We start from the raw sequence: 25,808 nt of genomic DNA, 5'->3' as shown, positions 1-25,808 counted from the left end.
GCACTTACTATCAGATACAAGTGTAGGCTGACTCCTACTTGCATGCATAATACAGAGATAACAAAAAACACTATCTATCATACAAACAAACATGTATACTCTTATATATATGCATAAAACATAAATAGACATAAAACAAACACTAATCTATCTATCTATCTATCTATCTATCTATCTATCTATCTATCTATCTATGTCTTAAAGTGATTTACAAATCCTGTATTGCACAAAGTGAAGACAGCGGCAGTTACTCATGAAGACAAACAAGATGTCCAAATGTTCTTTCAAAGAGAAACGGAGGGGAGGAGGATATTTAAATTAGCCACTGTGTCACAGCTCTCCAATAGCCCCCTTCTCTCCCTCTCTGTCTCCCTCTCTCTCTCTCTCTCTTTTTCTTTCTACGCCCATGCACAATTATATTAAGTAGGGCCAATAGGAACAAAGGAGAGGCAGGACCGAGGCTCCACCTCTCCCCGGCTGCCTTCCTCTGAGCTTTTTACATGTACATAATCCCTGAGTTGACCCAGAAAATAGGCAGTCGTTTCAAGATCTGATGCGGCAGTCTTTGTGCACACCGTCCGCGCCCGAGCATGAAGCGTAACCCAGTGGAATAACCCAGTGTAATCCGGAGAGGAGCGTCGCCCTGCAGAGGAACACGGCCCCCTTTTTTACGCACAGGAGCTGACGCCAAGTCGCGCAACTTTGTGGAAACGTAGAGGAAAAGGGTGAGTGGCTGGATTCTGTATTTGAACGCGAGTCGTTTAGGGTTTTTCCTTCTCTCTGGTCCGCGGTGGTCTACGGGGCTGCTGCTCGCTCGCTCGCTCCATTGTTTGCGTTCCCCCTGTTTCAAACTCGACAAACGGATCTTGTTAGTCCGCAGCTTTTCGGGTGGAGGGGGGGGAAACGGTCTGAGCAGTCGGGGGGGTTGGTGCGTGATCGCAGGAGACCAGGAGCCCTTTGTTGGATTCTCTGCCTTGTTAGAAATGTGGCGATTCAGCTGTTGTGGGGAGATGTTGCATGATGTCAGTGTTCTTTGTTGCAACCATACGTGCGTAAAATGTAACCGATTCCCCCCCCACCACCCACCCCTCGTAGCCTGGCGTGCAACATAGAAGATTGGATTTAAAGCAACGCATTACGACATGCACGCGTTTTTTTGTGTCTCCCGTTTTGTCGATCCCGTTCGTGCACGGATGATCCCAGCTGTTAAACACGCACCCAAACAATGTATGTGGACCCGTGATGTCAAACCCGGGGCGTCCATAAACCCACAGGCACAAAGAGAGGAGGCTGGTTTAGGAAGGGCTTCAGTGTTGCAGATATTTAATTTCCCACTGGTTTAACTTGAGGTGGGATTGTGTCGTTCCAAGGAAAACTGTGCCTTTGTTGCAGGTGAAGCCTGTGGTCACCATAGAAAAAGGTCACTAGTCTGGATAAGGAACTGGTTTTGAAGCACAGAAATATATTAAACACACGTGACAACATTAACCTCATTGTTGTGTATCTGTAACCAGTTTGATAGTGAATCACATGGACGTGTAAATCTGTGCACGTCATGTCAGCCGTTACCAATGTGTTTTTTTTTTACACTGATCTCATAACCGTGTCTCCTCTGCTCTCAGACAGGCGGCATGGCAGAACATCTGATGATGCCCATGAATCACAGCTCAGCGGGCGCCAGTCTCCACGGTTACAGGATGGGCATGAACGGCGGCCTGCAGGCGGGTCACCAGCAGCACGCCAACCAGCAGGGCATGAGGGCGCTGCCCAACGGCCAGATGATGCACTACGGCGGCGCCCAGGCCAACATGGAGACCGCCATGAGGCAGCGGCAGGGCATGGTGGGCGGGCCCATGAGCGGGCAGCTGAACGGGGCCCAGATGGGTCACCACCAGATGACCTCAGGTAACATGATGTACAATGGCCAGCCCCAACAACAACAACAACAGCAGCAGCATCATCCGCAGCAGCAGCAGCATCACATGCACCCACAGCAGCAGCACCAGCAACAAGCCCAGCACCCGCAGCAGCAGCAGCACCCACAGCAACAACAACAGCACCCGCAACAACAACAACAACAACAGCAGCAGCACCCACAGCAGCAGCAACAGTTCGCGAATGGAGGGTTAACGTCCCAACAGCTCATGGCCAGCATGCAGCTGCAGAAACTCAACACCCAGTACCACGGACACCCACTGGGGCCTATGGGTGGTAACCACATGGGGCCCACAACACAGTATCGTGTGAACCCGGCTCAGCTGGCTAGCATGCAGCACATGGCCGGGCCGGCCCTGGCACTGAACGGCATGGATGCGGATATGATCGACGAGGAGGTCCTGACCTCGCTGGTCATGGAGCTGGGTCTGGACCGGGTCCAGGAGCTGCCAGAACTCTTCCTGGGCCAGAATGAGTTTGACTTTATTTCGGACTTTGTCAGCAAACAGCAGCCCAGCACCGTGAGTTGCTGAGAGGACCTGATTTGCCAAGAGGCACAAGCGGACACAGGAGAGTGAGAATCGTCCAGGATGGATAACAGGTGCTCGTCTCTCCTCTTTTTACTTTGGAGGCTCCTCCCTTTACAACTAAAGCGAGTTGAGGCGCAGGTGCACAGAAGAGAACTTTGGATATCCGTGGTGAATGCACAGTCTCGTGTGTGCTTGTGGCCAGAGGGTGGCTGGCTTTAAGGCCCGTTGTTCCACTTCTCCCATTTCCTGGACATGAATGTACTTAATGCTGAAATTCTCTGAAAAAGCCACTTTGAACAATGCTTTGACACTGTGTAGCTTCCAAGACTCCACCACAGTTTACCAGTAAAAAGGCGTATTTATTTGTTCCTGACTGAGAAAACTGATATAAAGAACAACCCTCGTCTCCATTATGGGAACCAAGGGGTTTTAATGATTTTAATTTTATTTCCTGAGAGTAAATGGGGGAGGAAATTAAATTTAAGTTCCCTGCTCATGGTTTTGTTTCCCATTCTATTTGGCCTGATATTAAAAAACAACAAGGTAATCGTAAAGGAGCCAGAATTTTCTCTCAGTATAGTCAGACACCACACAAGTACATGTTATGTCATTTGAATGGAAGTCTCATCCAGATTTAAAAAACGGTTCACTTTGGTAAAGTGCTGCCTTTTTAGATGTGATGTTCTTGAAAATCTACTGCTTGTACTGTATGAAGCTGTAAAACTCCAACATGTCCACACTGTTGTGTTCTATTGGAGCTGTAGAACCGCCTTAATCACGCAGATTCTTATTTATTGGTTGTTTATATTGTCCCCTTTTTTTTGTGGTCAAGATGGGGGGATGGTCTTTGTGAAAGGGGTTTTGAGGATCAATAAAGATGGCCTGGATAGAAATGTGGCCTGCTTTTCCATTCATTGCACGGCTCTTCCCCCTGGGCAGTGGAGGGCCAGCTAAGTGCTAAGGTCAACCTGTGGGTGAAGGGAAACCTCAGTTTCTTTCAAGTCTGGGCTGGAAACGTTAAAGCAGATGTAATATTTATGCTTTTTGTGGAGGGATATCTACTCGGCTCTAAATCTCCCGGGTTTTCATTAGCCCACTCCCGACTCCTAATGGAGGGATCTCTGTCCGTCTTTCGATTTTTCTCCACAACCGCTCGTCCAATCAGGCTTGCTCGCTGTAGGACCCGAGGACGAAGGGTTTCATGCAACAACTATTCCTCCTCATCAGATATTTAGCTACAGGCCGCGTGTCTTTGGTAACCAACCATTTGATGATATCAGGAAAAGGTCATGCTCAGCTTGACGGGCGCTGTTTGCTCAATTTACCATCTCCCTCGCTAAAAAGGCACAGTGTCTCTAACAGGGGCGTGATTGACACATGGTGATAAGTACACACAAAAAGAGCAGTGTATCAAGTCAGTATGCATCTGATAGGACTTCCCAGGGAGCGATATTCAAATGGAGCTTCAGCGTGTAACATTTAGTTCGGGTGCGGACCCCGTGCCCTGACATTAGAGCTGGTAAACATTCCCATAAAGGTTGTCATGGTAGCAGCATTTGATTTGAATGACACTGGTTTTTCTCGGTGGCGCCCGAAACATTTGTTTCTTCGCTGCGTGTAAAGAGTAACGTGAGTGAGGGGGGGGGGGTCAAACAATGCTTACCTTGATGGGGGTTTAAGTGACTTAAAGCTTGTAAGCCCTGGCTCAAAGCCAGTAGCCTCTTTTACACGGCCAGCTCGAGGCGGGAATGTTCAGCCTTTATTCCATCTCACGGTTCCGTATGATACCAAAGTAAGAACATGGAGTGTGGGGGGGGGATTGTTGTTCCACCTTTAATGCCGGCAGCCGAGGTACTAAGAGATTCAGAGACGAATCGATGTCTGTGTAAGTGGGGCAGACGCTGTTGCTTTGCTCGTCACGCCGGCATGCTATGTAAAATCACACTGGGGAGGCAATATGGCGTCTTGTTTGTGTCGGTGTAAACAAACCGGCAGATTAAGGTGTTGTCTTTCCTACTGGGCTGTAGTGGAATCTGAAGAAACAAGGTTTTGTGCTCCATTTTTCCCGGGTCACACAGCAGATGGCCAGAAAAAACAAGACTTTCTGCCATTAAACAATAACATCGTTTAACAAACAGCCTATCCACAACAAGCCCCTAACACCACAACAGTCGCAGGAACAAAACTATTTTCCTGGTCTAATTGCGTTCATTGTGAATTGAGGGTAAAGAAATTCTCTGCGGTGGGTGAGTGTTGGATTGTTTTGTGCCTGCGGGCCATGAAAACGCCTGATTAAGGTCATGTTGGGAATGTCACCGCCACATTTAGCTTTTCACATCGTCAACAAAGGCATCTTCAGCAGCGTCACGGGCATCCAGGGGGGGTCGGGGGGGATGAGATTGTGTTGTGCCAAACCAGAAATGGAGTTTGCACAATATCCGAATCAGTTCCGCTCTTATATCGGCTGAAATTATTCTTCACTCGACGAATTGTGTTAAAGGACATTTAAAAAAAAAAAGGTAACAGGGAGGATCTGACCGGATATAGGTCGACCTGAATATGGGCTTGTTTCAAATAGGTATACGTCTTTCTATGGTAGTTTCATTCAAAACCATTGGGAGAATATTTAGCAGAGTCCTCTTCAAGTAATTTTTAAGGGTTAGGGCTTGTTTTTCGGGTTAGAATAAGGTTTAGGCTGCAGGATAAGGGTTTGGTATGTAGTTGTGATGGTTAAGTTGAGGGTAAGGGGCTTAGCGTTGCGTTATGCCTCAGAGTGTCCGCACAACTAGAGAAAGAATGCCTGTGTGTATTTTCTTGGCTTGACACTATCTAGAGAATGGCTCATAAGTAGGCCAGCAGCCTTGGCACGACGCGGCGCTCAGTAACGGTTGCGGGTCCCTTTGCCCGGTGCCAATCTGGTGAGATGGTCTCCTGGTGCACACGGGGCACGCTGGCACTCGGTCGGAACTCTGTCTCCTCGTATATATCTCATAATTACATGCTGCACCGCGAGCTCCTTGTTTAGCCCCAATTAAATGCAGAGGTTTGCTCGCCTGGTGGTGACTCCATAGGGCGAACGGCTAAACACGCCAACCAGCCCGTGTTTGCTCTCCCAATCCCTTGTTATGACTGCCGCGCCGAGAGGCCGGTCTAGACGCAGGCTAAGCAGGGTGGGACACTCCGAGACATTTACAGTTACTTCTGTTTTTTCATGCTCTCTCGTTTCCCAGCCCACCCACAGCAACTGCTCGAACACACACGCTTCCTGTGGTGGCGTTTCTCGATATCAGTCACAGACCGAAAGCCACTCTCTGATCGAGAGGCAAAGTGAAAGAGACAAAAGATAAGAAATGTAAGGATTTCTCCAGGCTGCAATTAGAAATTAGGTGGAGGGATTTTTTTCTTTTTCGCTCTTCGGGGATTTCTCAGCTGGGTTTTCCCACAATCCTTTTATGACTCCATCGAAAAACCCTTCAATAAACATTATGCACATTCCTCTCTTCTGCTCAATATCTGTAAATGAGCCGTACACCTCTGTGCATTTAATGCTGTCTGCTTCACTCTCTCCAGGCTCTGGTACAGCTGGTGCCAAGCCTGAGCTGGAGGTAATCTCAGCCTCAGTGCTGTGCAGATAGGTGGTCGTTTGCTGCTGTCACGCATGGCCAGGTCTTCACGTGCACACGCACAGCATCAGCACACAAGCTGATCAAACAGGCAGACAGGGATGCCTCAGTATCAGTGTGGAGCCAGGCGAAGATAAAGGGTTTATGTCTCAACTGTGGTCGTTGTGATCCTTACACCAGCTCCTACCGAGCGCGGGGCAGACCTGAGAGAAACACCAGGAAGCAAATGCAACTTATATCCTCGAGGTTTTGTCTAAAACACTAAATCTGAGTGTTACCTCTCAATTTGTGGGTTAGTTTTGAGATGTACAAAAATAACATGTGTCACTTCAATAATCTCCCATGTGTGTGTCAATGACTGTAAAACAAAAGACTGACACACACAGTGAAAGTGAGCACTTGAGTTTCCCAGTTGAGAGGATGAGTTATTATCGACAACAAGGGGCACGTCTCTGTCTGTGTGTGTGTGGTTGTTGTGTGAAGAGAGAGAGAGAGCGTGTTTGAACTCGTCTGCTTTAACAAGAGCGTTTGGAGGTTTTTTGTCACGTTTTTGTGATGTTGTGTCTGTGTGTGTGTGTGTTTGTGTGTGTTTGTGTGTGTGTGTGTGGCGGCTTGCATGTACGTGCGCGTCCTGGCAGGGGGTAAATAAACAGCGGATCCCTCGGGGGCAGGGTTCATCCAGTGGACATGTTGCTCAAGCCGAACTTCCTGATTTTCTAGCTGAACAGTCGGCCCTCTCCACTTGACTTGTGATGTTATTGGACGCTGCTCTCGCCCTCCCCTTCCTTTCAGTCCCCCCCCCTCCCATGCTCACACATCACAAGATATTTCAATGCAACAGGCCTCCTCTGGAAGACATCAGTCGTTGCACTGTTGGATTCTGCTTCTGGGCTCGTTTTAGTCGAAAGTAAAGCTCGGCAACTTATAGCTTGAAAGTGACAAAAGAAAAAAAGAAAAAGGGAAAAAACCCTCCTCCTCCCTGCAACGAGGGAAAAAGTGATATAATCACATCACACTTTCTTTCCTGGAGCCGCATAGTTTAGCTGTAATTGTTTTGTTTTCCATATGAATCCAGCTGAAGAGGTTTTTTCGATGCAGTTCTGTACCTGCGGCCTCCGGGGGGGGGGGGGAAGCGGCCGGTCCCGGCATGTTGGTGCAGGTGACACAGAGGTTGCCTAGTGACTGGAGACTCCTCCTCTGACCCCCCCCCCCCCCCCCCCCCCCCCACAAATCTGGGGTTGAATGGTTTGCCAGCTCTTCGAAGTAAAAAAAACAGAGGGGGGGGGTTGTAAATAATTGATTTTGCTGCACACAGCTGACACGTCTCCGTCGAGGCGGCTCAAGCACATCGAGGTGTTCCAACAATGTCTAAAGGTGGTAAATATTTAAGGCTTGTGTGATTTACACGCTCGGGCCAAACTGAGCGGGGATGCTGGTTTTTTCACGGCAGTGGCAGAAACTAAACCCTGGTGTTATCTCAACGCCTCGGGGGACCTCCAGTCGTATTGATAAAAACGTGACTCGATATGTTTTTGTTTTTTTTTAAGAATTTCATTGTTTTTTATCGTGTAATTCACACCACATATAATCTCAGGGCCTGCTTTAGTGTTTGGCATTCCAACACGTGTCAAAACCCCCGCCAAGCAGATTATAAAGAAATGCCAACATTTATCAAGGAGCTGACATGGGAACAGCAACACTTGCGGTGCAATGTCAAATAATCCAATAAGGAACTGTGAAACTAATATTACACTTGTAAAGCTTGAATTGTGATTTTTTTTTTTGTTCTTGTTGAAAAAGTGTCAGCGAGGGTGTTAACTCCACCACAGTGTTCCTGTTATTGCACCTCACTGCTCGACATAATGCAGACTTGAATGCCACGCTGTCAACAAACATGATAAGTCACAGCTACTAGCAGTGGGGGGGGGGGGGAGCGGTTTGTCTCAGCGCAGCAGAATTACAGGTTCGCAGGTCAGAAAAGAGGGAAACAGAATTAGCACGAGCTATGTTCTGTACACAGTGTCTTTGTGTGCAGGGCTTTAAGCCTGCGTGCTAATCTGGTGACAGTGGCAAGCACATGCTATACCAAAGACAGAGTAACAGGCCGGGTGGAATTCGTACAAGAGAGCAGTTCTTGTCGGGCGTTACAAGCGTTATCCTGTTGGTGGAATCTAAATATACAGAAGAAGCGGCGTGTTTATGCCAAGAAAAGTCATGTGCACGCTTTTTCTAAATAGTTTTATGCGTTGATGTGAGATTTCTGCCTCCTTTTCCTCCTCACTGATAGATTATAGCCTGCCACGCTGCCATGTGACCAATACTCCTCGCAAGACAATCCTGACACGAGGTGGCTCGCAACCATCTGTAGCTCGTGGGGTCCGAGTGTGTATGGGGGGGGGGGGGGGGGGTCAAGACGGAGTTCTCTGCAGATGTGATCTCCCAACCGAGAGTCACAGGAGACCAGCGAGCGAAGCAGGTCTGCGGCCTCGTTTACGGAAAGTGATGAAATCTAATTTGATTTGAAGCAAATCCGTGGCCGTCGGTGTCATGTGTCACAAACATAGTTTCCGAGTAAAGACACAAACAGACAGTTCAGGGACCAGTTGTTCCTGGAGACGTCACAGTTCTTCTTGGGTGCGACTCCATTTTTACTTTTTTTCTCTTCATATACTCAAAATAATTAGCTCTGAATCCTTGAGGATTAACATATTCTGAAGTAGAAGGGTGCATTCCTCCGCCAAGGGCCCAGCAGTCCCCTTTGAAACCACATTTAAATTCACTAGATCTGGATAAATATAAGTCTCATGAACATGCCAGGTTTTTTTGAGAATATGGTGCAAAATGCTTTAATATTAAATCGTTTTTGGGGAATCCCTGAATCCACACTTTGATCTGGATCTTCACCATCATTTAATAATCCTTCCCTGACTGATATTACATCTTTCCACTAAGTTCTGTGGTAATCAGTCCAGTAGTTTAAGCGTGATCCTGCCAGCTAACAGACAAACTCAAACAAAAACATGACCTCCATGGCTGAACAGGCCCTTCAGGCACTAAATACATAACCAAGAAAAATCTGCTCATGTGTTGCAAACCAGGACTTTGCACAATCTGGAAAAAAAACGATCGAAACATCAACCTGACAAAGAAATCCAGCTGAATTAATCTGTAGCCGAGTTCTCAGAATCATCTCCACCTCCAATGACTGCCCAAGGGCATGCTGGGAATTCAGCGTGGAGAGAAGGTGGCGGACCGAGCAGCTTCTCTCTGTCCACGTGGTGTTCCTGCACACAGCAATGGAATGTTTATGCTACAGCACGACACCTGAAGCGAGGACTTGAGAAAGCTGTGTTTTTTATTCTTACAGCTCTGACTGATCCGCTTCCTCTCACACACACTGAAACTGTCTCCCCCGCTCTGAATAGTGTGTGTGTGTGTGTGTGTGTGTGTGACAGTTGGGGGAACACACAGCAGGTGACTCAGGGGCTGTGCATTGAGAAATGTTGAAAAATATAAAAGCTTGGACACTGGGACATAACGGTGACGATTATCTAACCTTTTTTTTTTTTTTTTGTCAAATAGGCCAAAACTGTAATGATGGAAATTCACCTTGATGCTTTTTCCTCCTGCTGCACCATCAGCAAAACCAGAGCGACACCTGATCAACATCCGAAGTGAAAACTGGCTACACAACCTTCGCAAACACAATATGCGGCACCAGGAGCTGTTACTTCTATAAATAGCCCCGGCTTCATGCACAACACTTTGGCTACTATTACACATCAAGAAGCACAGGCATCAGCCACGAGCCCTGAGCCTTGTCACATGTGTCTGAGCAGAATACTCAAAGCACAGCACCCATTGTGTGTGTGCATGTGTCACACACACACACACACACACACGTACACACATCCTCGTCAGTTACAATCAGGGGGGGTTCAGTCACTTGTTTTCAAGCCTGTATATGTTGTGATTTCCTGTTTTGACTTAGAGGATGTGGGGTTTTTTTTCTGCCTTGTGCTTCAGTGAGACACAAGTTATTTCTTCGCCCACAAGCCCAATAGCCCACACACGTACCAGCAGAAAGAATGACAGTAAAACGTTCACAAGAACAACACAAACAATAGAGACACATAATAAAAGAGAGGGTCTTGAAATATTGGAGAAGAATAAGAATAAAAAAAGCGGATATATGGGAGAAATACTGACGTTGAAACACCTGAATAACCATCATGAGAAATCACATTTACATGGTATAAAAAAAATCTCAGATATGATCATGCTGAGCAGAGCAGATGGAGCTGTGGACACCTATGGCAGAACATGACACTGTCCCAAGGAGAAACAGCAAGGAGACAGCTCTGCAAGGAGGTAAACAGGCCTGTGCTGCCCTCTGTTGGTCTATTCTTGTAAATTGAGGCCTCAATAGGGCTCCAAAATAAGACACATGAATGAATAAATGTGCAATACTCAAACGACTAGCTTATTTAAACTTAAAAAATAAAATAATTTGTAGTATGTATGTGAGATTTATAATCTTGTAGATTAATTGTATTTAAAAAAATGAGGGATATTAAATAGAGAAATGCAGAAGAGAGTCAACAGGATGTAACCACAAGTTGTGGCTTCGAACACACACACACACACCAGAGGAAGTCACCAGTTGAATTATTATATATTTATTGAACAATGTTAATTATGATAGGGTTCTCCACGTAGGAACTCTAATAATATAGTATAAAAAATTAAAAAAGTACAAATAACAAAGACGAGACGAGGCATTGTAAACAACATCCAGAATTAGACAAAAGAAACAGATTTTCCTCATGGCAGTATTTTTAAGAATAAAAGTTTCTTTTCATAAAACCATTTTTTTCTCCCTATAATTAATATTGATGCAGTCGCAAAGTCGTGCCTCAAACTGAGACATTAATCGGAAGCGTTCCCAACCACTGGGATGAATGAAGTTAATTCTTTTCTTCCTTTAGGGTTTTTCTTTCTTTGAGCATATCCAACACAACGAGGCAAAAATACATCCATATATTCATGAAATACAAAATATGACCTATGTACAGAATACATGTAACAAAATAAAAGCAGGCCAAGAAAAAAAAAGCCTTTTACAGTTAAAATGGCCACTTTGACTCTTCAAGTTATACTGAAATGCAAAACAGATGATGGACAAGTGGGTGAACCTACGTATCCCATGCTGCCTTAGGGCTGGATTGTGCTACACAAAAGAAAACATTCCTCATTGGATTAGGTCAGGACAGGGGTGTGTAATACCAGATGTGGTGTTCTGATGGACGTTGCTACATGTAAGTGGTCAGTATGTGTCCAATGTGTAGTGCATAATATACTGATCCTAGATCGGGGAGGTGGGGTTGGAGCGTAGTCCTTTGGAAGGCTGCTGCGGGTCCGCCGACCCCCTCACTGCCGCTTGAGCTTGTCGATGTGGAAGGTGAGTTTGAGGGCGGGGCCGAGCTTCAAGCCCATATATTTCATCATCATGTCGCTACGCAGCAACAGGAGTGCTTTGCCGTCAATCTCCTGCAGCAGAGGGAGAGATCAAAGAAATGTTAACAGATGTTAAATTGAACAAAAGTTATTAATCCCAAAATGTTGTGTGGTGATTTTAAGTTTCAGGGAAAAAAGTTACATGTTTTCTGAAAAGGTCAGCGTGTGGTGCCAGCACGGGGTCGATTTCTCTGATGTACTTCATGACGTCCTCCACCGTCCACAGGTTGGGGTCCTGACCACTGGGTCTCGGGCTCTCCCGCAAACTGCCTGAACACGAGGAAGCACAAAGTCTCATTCATAATCGTTGGTCATATCATCTGGTTCTATCAACTGTTACATTAGGGTCGACAAACTGAGCAAGCACGGACACACTTGAGCATGTAATATCAATGTATCAGAATACACATACAATACACATTGATCGTCCTATTACCCTTGTGCATGGGCTAATCGTTAGCCTGTTACATAAAGTCAATACATCCTGTGCTAATACAATGGAGATGTAAAATCTGCTTAATTCTTTCTGACAAAACAAGTGTAAAGTACATTTTCTTATCTGCCCAGACTGAAAGGGCCTGGGTGAAGAGTGAAGCTTACAACTGCACGGACCATTCATGCAAACACACATACATGAAGAACTGGAACACATCCACATGTGCACACAACGAATGTAATAAAACAGAACCAGTATCTTTGTCTGTACCCATCAAAAGTAATATCGCTTCTGTAAATTTAATCCGTATTTCAAATATTGAACCTATGCAACAAAAATATTTTCTTTGCAAGAAATGATGCAAGTGCTCAAATGCATCATCAGTCTGTCACTTCTAAGGTATCAGGGTCATTCAGACATTTGATTGGAGAAAAAGCAGCAGCCTCATTCATTGGAATGTTGCTCTTCAACATCACTACACAAGGATCGAGCAAAAAACATGCAGTCATCACCCAATCAAATATATACGAGCAAAACATTCTCAGTAGATCATATTTCTGATTAATCTTGTGATTCTTTGGTTGTGAGGACAATGCCATGAGCAGAGTTATCTTAAATATTCAGATAAATCTACTCGCAACACGTCTTCATCCATGTTTTCATATCTACGTCAGTTATGTCCTGATTTCCCTCTGAGGATCATTACAGTTCTAACACGGAGGCAGTGAAATGTGACCGTGTGTCTTGTGTCAGTGTCTCTTCCGACCTGTGAAGCTGTTGTGATGCAGCAGCTTGGTGGGAGACCTGAGACCCGGGGACAAAGCCCTGGAGTTTGGAGAGAGGGGGCTTTTCTTTAAGTGCTCGGACGCGGCGACGCTGTTCTCCATGAAGGACTCACCTGGGAACAGGGCAGGCAGAAAACACTCCAGTGAGATAAATCCACACGCTGACACTTAAACAATTCCACAGAACAACCGAGACCAGCAGCCAATAAATCAAACAGTAAATACAGAATGATTCAAATAGTGACATAGCACTGACTTCATCCACAGACATATTTCACAGTCTGAAACTCTCACAGAAAGCTGCGGTGATTTAAGTCTGCTGGCCTTCTGTAAAGAGTGGAGGGGATATTACCCTTTAACATAAATCTCTTCAAATATCCCATTAACTTAATTAAAATCTAAGGAAATTGAAAGATGATTAAATTATTAACCTCCTGGCCCACAACTTAATAACAGTCGCTCCTGAGCCAAGAGCCGCTTCTGTTCCAGCAGCACATTTCATATGATTATATAAAGCTTTACTGGACAACCCAGAGCCCTCGATAATTAGAGTAGAATGTCCTGCATAAAAATTGATGCAGCTATAGAGTTAAGAGCCTCTGATTATATAAACAAACACTATAGCCAGACGTGGGAGGTCTGTTTAGTCAGGAAAATCGTCTGTTTTATGTGGTTTTCTAATTCATATTTACCCCACTAATAAAAAAACATCAGAAAAACAGGTTTTAAAGCCATTTTACAAATTAGAAATGTACCAGCCAGGAGCCTCTTATGTATAATGAGCCAGCACAGTGGGTACGGCCTAATTAAGGACCTATCTATGTAAATTGTAGTGAACAGCAGCTAACATATAAATGGAAAATTAATAATTGCTATTCTCACAGTGGAATCAAAGTAAACCATTAAAATAGATGATACAGTATTATTATGATATTATGGGTAAGCAAAGTAGTTAAGAGAATCCAAACATGGTCCTGACGTCGTTCTGTGATGACTTGAATGATGACAGATGGAGTTCTGTTTTCTAATGACTGAGGTGCATCCTACCATCGGTGGAGTGTCGGGAGATTTTGGCCAGTTTCTGTGGTAACGGACTGCTGTAGTTCTGGAGGAACCTCTTGTTGCCCGGGCCCGTCGTCAGGCTGTCACCAAAACTTCTCCGCTCTGAAACCAGAATGTGTGGAGGAAGCAACAAACACTGATAGAGATCAGAGGCCGTGAAGCCACAGACAAGGGAACCAGACTGTAATCGATGGAGCTTATCTAGACTTCTGCTGATGTAGTATCATGCTCTACTAAAAGAATTAAGATAGTTATGTATTTTGAGGAGAGGAGAATACAGATGGAGCCACTGCACAAGCAGAGGGGAAATATGGGATGATCCCACCTATAGTTGAATTATGATTGGTAAAAGAAATAAGAGTTTGCTTATGCTGACTATTCATTTATTATAGTTACATTTGGATCCCTTGTAATTGTTAATGGTTGATAAACAATGTGAGGTGCAGGGTTGTAAACAGAAACACTGCTGCAAAGGTTCATCATGACATGAAGAGGGAAATATATACTGTGTGATGTGAGCCTGATTTATTTATCATTCTCAAATGTGCGATCTGGAAGCTGTATGATGCAACTGTTGGTTTTCTAAACATGCTTCATAACAGGCACATCCCAGCTATCATGTTTTATAATGAGAATAACGTTAAACGCTGCTGTCGGCATTTGTATTCAACACAGTTTGAGTGCAGACCTGTCGTGTACGTGAGACTGTTGTAGTGCAGGGCTCCTCTGGCAACAGGCTGGCTGCCAAACAGAGCATCGCATTGAAGGTTGTGGCAAAGCTTCTCCAGGAAGCGGAGGACGTAGGTGACGCTGCTGACTGTGGGCAGGGTCAGGGTGTGCTGCTGCTCGTCAAAGTACGCTGCATCGGACACAGAGAGAGAAGATCACAGGATGTTCATATGACATGTTCGGTGATGGGAGAGCGGCATTTTAAATGTAATCTTTCTGGAGCACACATTTTATGTAGCAATAAAATCTGGATTTACTCTCAACAAGATCATTGTTGTTGAGGAGTTTTTTGGGATACCAGAAATAAAATGATTTTTTTAGTTCTTTGACAACAACACATTCTGCTCTCATGGAAGATAATTAAACAAAGATGTCACCTCAATAAAAAAAGGAAAAGAGAGATGTAAGGGTAAGTGATGGCCGTGGTAATTATAAACATGATGACTGATGAGAGGACCCGGTTTGGGAAATTCAAACGGTCTCTACTTCTCTCCCCTGGATTCCACAGTGTTGTACTTTGTTTATCTATACTCTCATTACTTCTGTAAAACACATTTATTTTAAATTACAACTCCTCCGTCGTCCATCCTGAGGATCCAGAATCAAAATTTCCTAATGTAGAAAATACCTGCAGGGAGCAAGAACAGGATATGGAGCGAGGGCGAGAAAGCACAACATGAGCATGTGATCCTTACCGGAAATGACTTCACCACCTTGGCCTGATTTAAGGCAGGAGAAGACGGTGCTCTGGTCGTGAGCGGAGTCCACACAAGCCTGGACACACTGCTGGAGCACGGAGGACGCTCGGCCTGGCCCAAAATGGTCCGGGAGCTGCTGGATACGCCGCTGGTCCAGATGGAGTCCCACTTTGCCGTACTTGTTTAGGTAGACACAAACTACAGGACAGATCAATAAGGGGAGGAGGTTGTATGACTTATAACATCTATTAATTCACCACTGTGTTGATTTCCAATATCCAATTATTTATCACTCACAGTACCTGCCAGGTTTCTCAACTTCACAGAAACCCTGGCAGCTACAACAGACAGGTTTTACACTTTGCTCTACTTTCCCACCAGTGTCAGGTGAAATCAAGCTGCCGTACGTCCCTGTGATCTTTGTGTTCCGCTGCCAAAACAGCTCAAAGCCAGTGGCAGTGTGTGTGTGTGAGCATAGCAGCATGCGTCATAGTCTCAAACATGTATCGTACGTCCCAGACGGGAAAAGCCATCAATAAATCAATAATCATGTCCCGGTCTCTGGACAATCATATACCTGTGGGAGCCTGTAGTGCAGAGTTGGGGATGGTGGCATTGTCCAGAGGCACAGTGCTGGTGTCGGGCTCTGGGGTGCTGCTGGTGGGAGACGTGGGGACTGGATTAGGTACCACGCGAGGTTTCCTCTGGACACAGACACACACACACATTCAGACATTTTAAAGATTCATGTATTATTACTTGTTCATTAATGTGAAGGACATTTCATAGAGGAATAAAGCATCTAACCCGGACTCTATTATTTACATATTTGAACTCATACACCACCCTTTAAATGTTACAAGGTTTAATATAAATAAATTATGATGTTTCAGAGTAGAAATAAATGTGAAAATCTTAGTAACATATGTAATATATCAATAATATACTTTAAAACAGGCAAAGTTGTCTGAGATTTTATTTTTTTAGACCTTGACAACACAGTTTTCTGTCTCTTGAAATGCTAACAGGTGATTTACTGTGTCTAAAAAGGTAAACACAATAGCAGCCTAATGCTGTGATGTAATTTCCAGTGGTCCAGTGATGCCTGTGTTTCTCTACACTGCACAGCTACCTTGCTGCCAGGCTTGGGCCCTCGTTTCTTTGGGATCTTGATGGGTTGTGCCTGAGTCTGGGCCTGCTGCAGCGCTAACGTCTGTGTCCAGTTGGCCGGCAGTCTGCCCCTGGTTCGCCCGGGGACTGTCGCCGGCCGGCCCGGGCCAGCCATGGCATCTTCCAGCCAGCCAGCTCTCTTCGCCCAGCTCAGCTACGGACAAAAGAGCGAAGGAGACAAGAGTCAAGAGGGGCCAACTCCTAATTCTGTCATCATTTTCAGATAATCGCCTGAGAAAATCTGTTTTTTATAATTTGGGTAAGCTGACCCCTCAATTTAAGAACACCGTCTGTCCCTGGTGGTATCTTCAAACCACTTCACTCCTACCTTATTGCCAGGCTTGGGCCCTCTTTTTTTGGGGATCTTTATGGGCTCAAGGCCTTTGCTCGGCTGGATGCTCTGTGGCCCCAACGCTGAAGCCTTCTGACCCCAGGGAACTGTGACCTTGGTTTTCCTCCGGCCTGGCTTCCGTCCTCTCTGACCCGGTGGTCTGCCAAGTGTTGGGGTGGGGTGCATGGCTGGGGTCTCTACACTCCCATCTGCTAACGCCCCAAGACTCTTAGGCAACACTACTGAATGGAAAAGAGAGGGAGCACAAGAAATAGGAAAATGATTATAAGAGCGGGAAAGGAAAAAAGGGAAGAAAAAAAAATCTGCATATAAAAGAAAATAGGAGTCTTCATGGATTAAGGACAAAAAACACACAAAGTAATTAATCATGATCCCCTGTATTGCACTATACACTGCTGATGTTCATCCTTTTTCTTTGTAAGGACAAACAGACAAAGTAATAGAGTGGCTCTCAGTCGAGCACATTCTTCCACCAGGGCCACAAGTCCTGCACCAAATATCACACACTGATAGAGATCAGTTCTGTAAATGGGTCTGATTTATTTCATCAAGATCCATGAATTCTTCCCTCAGAGTCTGAGAGACTATCAACCAAACGCTCTGTCTTTACCTAACAGGTAATCTTGGTCAACCAACACAAACACAAACCAGCACACAAACAGACAGGGGTGAAGCATAACCTCCTTGTTACTGGAGCTGTGGGGCTGAATTCAGAGTGATAACACTGAAAGTAAATGGAGAAATTCATTTCTGTGGGTAAAAAATATCACTGAAGTGCTGTGACAGGCATTGAATGGGTTGAAATCCATAGCAACCAACAAATGAAGATGAAGTGGAGGAAGGACGGGACGATATTAGACAAGATGTGAAGGACAGACATGAGCGGCTTCATAGGAAGGTACAGAGGCCTGCTCTCAAGTCCCTTATGGCTGGAATAAAAAAGGAGGCAACTTAAAAGCTTGAAAAATAAACCCTAATAAAGAAGCATGCTGCTGACAGCTGTGAGAAGAAATTAAACGGTATCTCTCAAAGTCGAACCCATCAACACACACTCTTTTATTTTGATGGGGAAGCGTTTGAAAAATCACATAAACCACAGACAAACATTAAGACGCCATTCGATACATAAAAACCCGCCAACGAGCTGTGTGCTTGATTTAAGCCATGGCAGCTGGCAAATACTCAAGAATGTGTGCATGCAATAACAACGGCAAAGGAAAACGGAAAAGCCAGGAGAGCTGGATTCACATGCACCTGCAAGCACACACACACACACACACACACACCACACACACACACACACACACACACACACACACACACACACACACACACACACACACACACACACACACACACACACACACACACACACACACACACACACACACACACACACACACACACACACACACACACACACACACAAGCATTGAATTTAAGTGCACCGATTCATCCCGAATCAACCCAAAACTGACGAGAGGAGCGGCAACATTCATTAACACAGGTCCAGGCCCGTGGGGGTGTATTTATTAAACACTTTAACACAGGCAGAGCAATCAATGCAAAACTCAGACTGACGGCTGCTGCTACTTTTCACCAGGGAGCCACTAGGAAGCTCAGGAAGAAAAGAAGAAGAAATAAACGACGTCTGACTGATCTTCCACAGATTGGACGGATCCTGGATAATATGTTTGAAAGGTTCGCGGAGCTCGAGGTTACATGTTCATTGATCAGAGGCGGCACTTGAAAAGACAGCCAAACAAACACTTAACAAGCCAACCCTTGTTTTCCTCCCTCTCCTCTGAGCGCACAGAGTTCACTGAGTTCACAGAGCCGCCGCCGCCGACAGCTTCACGTCGCGAGATATCCTCTCAAGAGCTTATATCCGATCACTGAGACGGCGTTCCTGTTATTCCATTCATCTTTACTCACCTCTCTGCGCTCAAAGAAAAGTTTAAAGTGTGTGGTTTGCCTGCGCGGCTGTCCTCAGATTCACCCTCTCCTCCTCTCCCACTCTTCCTCTGCGCTCGCTCCGCCTTTCTGCCTATATTCCCCCTCCCTCCTCCCACCATCTGTTGACAATGTAAACACTCCGTCTTTCACTGTCTACAATATGTCTGTCTTTTCTCTTTGTTTCTATCCTCTCTCACAGCTCCGTTCTCTCCTGAGGTGTTTAATCAGCCCTTGTTAGCCCGGGTGGCAGTGGGAGGCCTGCTGAGGGGGCACCGGGGCTCATTTCAACCACGTCACGGCCCCACTCTGCCAACTGGGCGAGTGCCAGGCCTTCATAAAACGAGTCCTGCCTCCCTGGTTCTCTCCTTCTTTTTCCACTCACTCCCTCACACACTGTGGACTGTAACAGATGAGCAGGGTTGACCTTGCGGCTGATAACCCTTGTATCCACTTCTCCCTTTTGTGTCCTTTTTTAAAACAAATTGCTTCCTCTAGGTCCCAGCTCTGGTTCAAGGAACTTGGTCCTGCACCAAAACTCACAGACAGGAAAGCCACATTCTTTGCTCAATGTGAAAACAAAGAAGCAGTGTGTGGCGTATGTATGGTTTTCTGTCAGATTACAAAACAAAGGGGAACCAAACCGCAGGCCTGCTGACAGCAACATGTGACAAAGTAGATTACTTTATACTTGATTTATTTTCTTCAAACAAATCAAAAGAACATGATGTTTGGAAAGAGCTTCAACACATGAAAAACACACAGAAATAGTTAACTCATGTCTTGATCAACTGCTCCACATGATGCCTTCAGGCTGCCGTGTGCTCGTCTCACACTGTTAACCATGATCCAAAAACCATTCCCACAAATACCATCAAAAGTTGTAGTTAATTCCAGTAGAATAAGTTGAATCAATGTGCTCGCAGAGAATACTACATCTCTATGTTTGCTCTGTTTGTCACTGAAGTGCTGTGTGTCCGAGCAGAAAACATTTATCTACCTGTTGAACATTGGAATAGCTGCACAACTAATTCTTAGATTCTGCACATTTGGGAAAATAAAGCGTGTATTATAAAAATTACATAATTAAATCATCAAAGTTAGCTGGTAATCAAGTGTCTGCTGCGACAAATTCATGTGCAGATGAGTGACAAATGAAAGGAGAAGCTAACGTGTACCATGTCAGTAAGTCGACACCAGAACAGCTTCAATGGGCCCTGACATTGATTCTACAAGTCTGTACAGCTCTGCTGGAGGAATCAAACAACATTCTTCAAACGATATTCCCTCATTCAGTGTTTCAGTGAAGGTGAGGGGGAGCGCAGTAAAACACACACGTCAAATTATCCCACATGTGTCTCACAGAGAGAGATCAGGAACTTTAACTGTGACATCATATTTAAGCTCTGTAAAACTAGGTGCTGGATGTGAAAATAATTATCTTGTCATTATCGGTTGTTTTGGCCTTTTACTCGCAATAACGTTAAAAGCCGAACCACAGGCTGCACTGAGGCTCGAGGTGGATCTGAATATCCCATTTAAATAACGACGTAGTTGCTATAAAAAAACAACACAATAGCACCAGAGTTACAAATCACATGTTGGGATCTGGGAACTGGGGTCCCAGCATTTTCATTCCCAGCAAACCATTCTGTGAACCCACATAACATTAGTAGTTGTTGATTTCTTGTAAATAGCCATTTCTCATGGCTGTGACCACCACAACAAAAATACCTCCATGTATCACAGAGGGAGACAGAGACCTCAGAGACCCAGAGCACATAACATGGGCAAATGAAGCCACAGGTTTTACAAGAAACAACTAAGAGTCGTGTTATATTCAAACAGAACCAGTTTGTGTGATGTGCTGTTTAACCACGTTGGGAACTAAAAGTGTTCATAGCTGTTCTGAGGGACCACAATCAAGGACGTGGTGAAAAACCGGACAGAGCAGGATAGATGAAATATTGAAATACAGAAGAAACACGCTTTTAAATTGTTTCTCTGGATCCTGTTGCATCACCGATCAAATGAAAATGAATAAAGCAAAGAAAACACTTCTGAAGCATCCTACTGGCCAATGCAATTTAATTGAACAGACACATTGACACCATGCTTCATAAAACCTCTCGCCCACTGTTCAGATTCATACCTTTGGTACCAGGCGGCTGGAGGTTGTCTCCGGTGAGCGAGCACCAGCCAACGGGGAAGATGTCGCGTGAGTCGTAGCGGCAGTAGTAGTCAAAGGCCCCCCGCCAGCCATCAAAGGTGACCAGCACCTCGACACCACGCAGCGCACCCACTGTGGCTGGACAGATAAAGTGGGGATTCTTCCGGTCCACCGCCTCCAGCTTCATGCCCATCTGAAAGGAGTTTTGCTCCGGTGCGGGAGGCTCCTGCTGGGGAAGACGGAGAGAGAGAGGGGTCAGGTATTGATGTTAGCATATGAGCGTTCACTATAGGTGATATGCTTTCTTCATTTAACAGACATTAAGAGGCATGATGTTCATCTTCTAAGTTCATCTTTTAAGCCACTTTTAACTTCCTGGTTAAGACCCATAAATGAGTCGCGATGACCACAAAATAAACATGCATGTCTTCTTTGGTAAAAATGACAGCCAGTAGTTTTTCATTGCGTGTTGAGGTACCTTGTGAAAAATGCGAGACGGTGCCATCTCAGCTCCATTTAGTGTTTTCAGTAGGAACATGGGCCAGGAGGAAGCGTTGAGACGGAAACCTGCACAAGACGTTAGAAGTTGTCATAACTGAGGTTTGTGTTTTCACCATGGTGATGCTGCTGGCATTGATAAATCATGGAAAAGCGAATACAAGTGCAATGATTTAATCAATAAGTCAACAGGCAGAAAATGTATGAGTAACGAGCTGATAATTGTTTCAGTAATTTTTCAAGAAACTTAAATATTTAACATTTCATAGACTAAACAGTTATTTAAGCAGATAATCATCAGATAATTTAATAATGAAAAGCATGTTAAGTTTACAGCTCTAAAGATCATCAACACCGAAATAGTCTGAGCACAGACAGAGCGCTCTTCTGTCTCTTCAGTACAGAGACATCCTGGCTAGGTGGCTTGATAATCTGTGTCAGGGGGAAGTTATTTATAGGCCGGAACATCACACACACTCATAAACGGTGCTGTTGCTCACTGACATCTAGTGGACAAGATAATAAAAAAAAGAGAAGTCAAATCAGTAGAGTTTCCCTGACTGTACGAGAAACTATATTTTGTCCACATGTCCTCACCGAGCGGCGGCTGCAGCATGCCTCCACTCTTCTCACAGCTGCCAATAGGCTGGATCTCTGAGGAGTCCACCAAGCGCCAGAAGTCGTTCTTGTTGTCGGAGCCGTCCAATCGCAGCCGCAGCCGCGAGCCGGTCAGGCCCACCACTGTGGCGATGCAGGTGGACGTGGTGTTCCGCGGGTCCTGGGCCTCCAGCTTCATGCCGGCCTTGAACTCGTTAACCGGAGGCGTGGGACTCTAGACGGCGATGACAGATAGCGGTTGTTTAGCAAATTTAATGGCAAGGGGGAGAAAACATTTGTACAAATAGGTCAAACAGTTGAGCGGAGAACATTCTGGTGAGGACGTTGTCAGTGTGCTCACCTGTTTGAAGCATGAAGCAGGTGCAGCAGCAGCACCGGTCTCTTTCAAGTATTTCTCCCAGCTGAAATGTCCTGTAGAAGAACAACAACAGGCTGAAACACTTCATATTTACACTCTTGTTTGATTAATAGTTGGTTGAACTACGAATAACAACAAAAAAGAGACACCAGGCTTTAAACCTTCCATTAATATTTACAGCAAATGTGGCTCGATGTTAAATAAAACACTGATCCAATCCGTGGAGTTGCCCTCAGTTACTTCATCCATCAATGGCTGCTGTGGGTTATTTACCTTGGTACTGTGAAGGCACCCGGGAGGGCCGTCCGCTCCGGGCATGCTTGATCCTTCTGGCATCTTTCCACTCTATAGCTGGAGGAGCCAACACAGACAGAATAAGCTCTCAACTAAGGGTGATTTTCTCGTCAGTCAATACTTCGCAATACCTGCCACAGGCGGGAATTCCAGGTCTATCACACGCAAATGTATGAATCTGCCAACACGGGAACAACACAGGGGGCTGGATGGGTGAAGTTAAACCGAGTCATATTTGTATCGTACGTCAAATTTTCTCCCGGAAGCTACTGTGAAAAAAATCAGTCTGTTATCATTGTAGCTTATGGATGTAGAATCAATTCTTACCTTTCTGTGGTACGGGTTTCCTCATGCTCCAGCAATACTGACCACGCTCACGATGCAACAGTGGCCTCCGCTCTATAAAGAAATATACAGAAAAAAATATATGTTATAGCTGCTGCATGAACCGTACAGTGGAGTGAGAAAGTTTGCAAAGAAAACAAATATATCCTATTCAATTTTAGGGAAATGATTTTAAAATGATACAAAGCATGAGGGATATTTCCTTTTGAAGGAATAAAGCAGCCATTCAAAATGTTTAAGGTTTAAACTGATGCTGAAACTCACATGTAAACTGTACATGTGTCTTTAAAGAGAAACCAGCTTCCCCTGTTATCTATTGTAGATCACTGGCTTTCTTTCCTCACGACAGGCGGGGGGTCGTCACGCAAGAGCAGGTTCAACAAAGAGGCCCGAGTTCATGCCAGCAGAGCACTTCATATGGATTTAATGTGCTTTTTTACGCTTTAAAGATTAATTTCAAGATTCAAATACTTTCTCTCGGGACTGTACAAGCTGACAGTTACCGATATTATATATAATTGTCATCGATAGCAATACAACAAAAGTCCAAATCAAAAAAATTGATATATAGCTTAAGCACAGTGATAACATATCATTGATCTAACGTAGTAAGTAAAATATTTAGCTTTTTTTTTTGTAAGTGTTTGTTATTCTCTGCCCATAAAGTAGAGTTTAAACCACAACCTTCAATCAGGAGCAGAAATCCTCTTTTCAAATTAAATGTAACAGATATATCGCAACACTTTCCAATATCGACTGATATGAAACATTTATTTTCCCCAGAGCTATAGAAAACTAGATATATATCATATGGTCGTAGATTAAGAAATAAAACTGTTTTCTTTCTCATCCTCAATTGGTGACAGAAGGGTTAAGAGGAGGGTGACATGTTTTGCATGACCCCTGTCACCCAGACGTTTGGCTCACCAACATCACAGACTCAGACACAACACCCGGGTCAACAGGTCAGAGTGATGTAAACAAGTGTGTGTCCCAACGTGGCCCCGGCCCTGTGTGGGCTCACTAACCCTCAATGTAGATGATGTGAAATACAGACACAAAACACACAAAGCTTTCATCTACACAACAATGTGAGGAATAAATGACACACACACTTGTTAACCATCGGCCCAAAGAAAGATACACAGATAAAAAGAAACATAGAGAGATACTTTAATGATCCAGAGGGAAGTTTGGACATCTAGTATCACACAAAACATTCAAACACAAGAGCATAAGAATAACAAAAGGTCTAAATGAGTCAAGCAGTAGTGAGATGAAAGTCTCTGCAGCAGAACTACTACAAAGCTGTCACTGTAAAGAAGTATTGTGCTAATGGAGATAACTTATACTTCACATTTGAAGTATAAGTTGATTGAAAGACACAAGTAGCCAAGTATAAATGCAGATTTAAAGATAGAGAACTGAAGCTGTACACAGTTGTGCATTGGACTAACGCAGCCTGTGAAATGATGGTGCAGCAGATTGTGAGTGTGTTTTTAAGAAAAGTGCGAGAACAAGTTAGAAAACAACACAACTCACACACACACACATGAAGCTCGTCACGTAAACACTCACAACGCGTCTTACCTTAAACCTTCATCGCCGTTTCGCAGCGTCTCTTCTTCCTCTCCGGGTGATTTCTCTGGTTTCTATAGAAGTGCGCCTTTTTTCCTCCGCCGAGGGGGTGTGGGGCTGGGGTGGAGGGGGGGGATGGCGTCCGAATTAAAGCGACCCGCTCCCTGTTCTCCTTCCTCCTGCTCGGTCTGTGGAGGAGGAGGTGGTGACAGTAAGAGGAGGGGGGGGAACATTAGCAGAGATCAAGGGGTCTCAATAAAAAACACAACTCCATGCTAGTGGCCCCCAAACCCCCACATTTCCCCCCTAAACCCGCCGAGCTCCATTCAAAACACAAAGCCGACACATGGGAGCCCCCCCCCCACCCCCCAGAAACACACACACAGACACACACATGACAGCAGCCATGCGCGTGTACTCCAGGGGTTAACGCTACGTTAGCATGAGCAGCGGGGACGTAAACAACACGAGACAGAGGAATAAAAGCAGCCGATCGGACCTCAGACAGCTCGGGCAGCATGCTAGGCTACACACAGACATATACCCACTGCCCGGGACGCTGCTAGCTTAGCATGCTAGGCGGCTAAAGCTAGACCGCCGACCCCATTGTAAATATGCACATTAGCAAGACGGGAGCGTACCAACGCACCGAGGCTAGCCGGTGGGCTAACCCGGGCTCCGCGCTGAGGGCCCCCTCCGGGGAGAGAAGGAGACGCCGCTCCGGTGTCTGTTTACCTCGCTTTGCAACGTGTGTGTTTGTTTCTGGTGTGGATTTAGCGCTTGTCCGCCATTTTCCCCCCCAACACGATGAGGAGGGGGTGTTCGGCCAACATTGTTTTGTTGGGCAGTCAAGACAGGGAGACCCGGGTGGTGACGACCCCTGCAGGACAAACCACGGTACTTCAGATAACGGAAAAGATACTGATCGAAGTAAAATCAATATGAATTTTGTTTTACTTTCAGTTGTGAGATAAAAACAGAAATCTATCTAATAATCGAGGTATCATGTTGATGATCATACTGTACTTTAAGATCAGTTGTAGTATATATTAAGTGCTCAAAACATAGTACACAGTACGCCATAGTAAATAATTCATGCTCTGTTTTTACCTACTTATATTGGGAACTTTAGGGTTTTAAGGGCAGGTGCCTTCTTT

The 25,808-nt window shown here is 45.1% G+C and overlaps 2 protein-coding genes across 7 annotated transcripts; one reads left to right on the top strand and one right to left on the bottom strand.

Moving 5' to 3' along the window:
• The first annotated feature begins 410 nt into the window (after positions 1–410).
• On the top strand, positions 411–3,358 carry cited4b (Cbp/p300-interacting transactivator, with Glu/Asp-rich carboxy-terminal domain, 4b). 2 transcript variants are annotated; one of them, XM_053432057.1, is made up of 2 exons: positions 411–725; positions 1,627–3,358. In XM_053432057.1, the coding sequence occupies exon 2, from the start codon at positions 1,632–1,634 to the stop codon at positions 2,466–2,468; it is 837 nt and encodes a 278-aa protein (XP_053288032.1). In that variant the 5' UTR covers positions 411–725; positions 1,627–1,631; the 3' UTR covers positions 2,469–3,358. The 2 variants fall into 2 exon arrangements, with proteins under 2 accessions (XP_053288032.1, XP_053288031.1); XM_053432056.1 differs by having other exon boundaries at positions 419–725; positions 1,623–3,358.
• Positions 3,359–10,751: 7,393 nt separating this feature from the next.
• LOC128449821 (polycomb protein SCMH1) lies at positions 10,752–25,509 on the bottom strand. 5 transcript variants are annotated; one of them, XM_053433136.1, is made up of 17 exons: positions 25,387–25,509; positions 24,664–24,839; positions 23,056–23,127; positions 22,708–22,785; positions 22,417–22,487; positions 22,056–22,290; positions 21,439–21,527; positions 20,943–21,189; positions 16,814–17,058; positions 16,448–16,639; positions 15,893–16,019; positions 15,313–15,513; positions 14,577–14,747; positions 13,874–13,990; positions 12,808–12,939; positions 11,748–11,875; positions 10,752–11,638 (listed from the first exon to the last, which is right to left on the bottom strand). In XM_053433136.1, the coding sequence occupies exons 3-17, from the start codon at positions 23,078–23,080 to the stop codon at positions 11,519–11,521; spliced, it is 2,178 nt and encodes a 725-aa protein (XP_053289111.1). In that variant the 5' UTR covers positions 23,081–23,127; positions 24,664–24,839; positions 25,387–25,509; the 3' UTR covers positions 10,752–11,518. The 5 variants fall into 5 exon arrangements, with proteins under 5 accessions (XP_053289111.1, XP_053289113.1, XP_053289112.1 ...); XM_053433138.1 differs by having other exon boundaries at positions 16,814–17,055; positions 25,293–25,505; XM_053433137.1 differs by having other exon boundaries at positions 20,943–21,186; positions 25,293–25,505.
• Positions 25,510–25,808: the final 299 nt, after the last annotated feature.

Source organism: Pleuronectes platessa, chromosome 10 (assembly GCF_947347685.1).
Source record: "Pleuronectes platessa chromosome 10, fPlePla1.1, whole genome shotgun sequence".
NCBI classification, from domain to species: domain Eukaryota; kingdom Metazoa; phylum Chordata; class Actinopteri; order Pleuronectiformes; family Pleuronectidae; genus Pleuronectes; species Pleuronectes platessa.
Note: the sequence above shows the minus strand (reverse complement) of the source record. Positions and strands in the feature narration are given on the sequence as shown.

Excerpts from the sequence above, each read along its gene's own strand:
- cited4b (XM_053432057.1), top strand. The coding sequence starts at position 1,632 with ATGGCAGAACATCTGATGATGCCCATGAATCACAGCTCAGCGGGCGCC.
- LOC128449821 (XM_053433136.1), bottom strand. The coding sequence starts at position 23,080 with ATGAGGAAACCCGTACCACAGAAAG. Across the intron at positions 21,190-21,438 it reads CGTCTCGCATTTTTCACAAG|CAGGAGCCTCCCGCACCGGA; the intron begins GTACCTCAACAC and ends CGTCTTCCCCAG. Across the intron at positions 13,991-14,576 it reads CAGTCTCACGTACACGACAG|AGCGGAGAAGTTTTGGTGAC; the intron begins GTCTGCACTCAA and ends TTCTGGTTTCAG.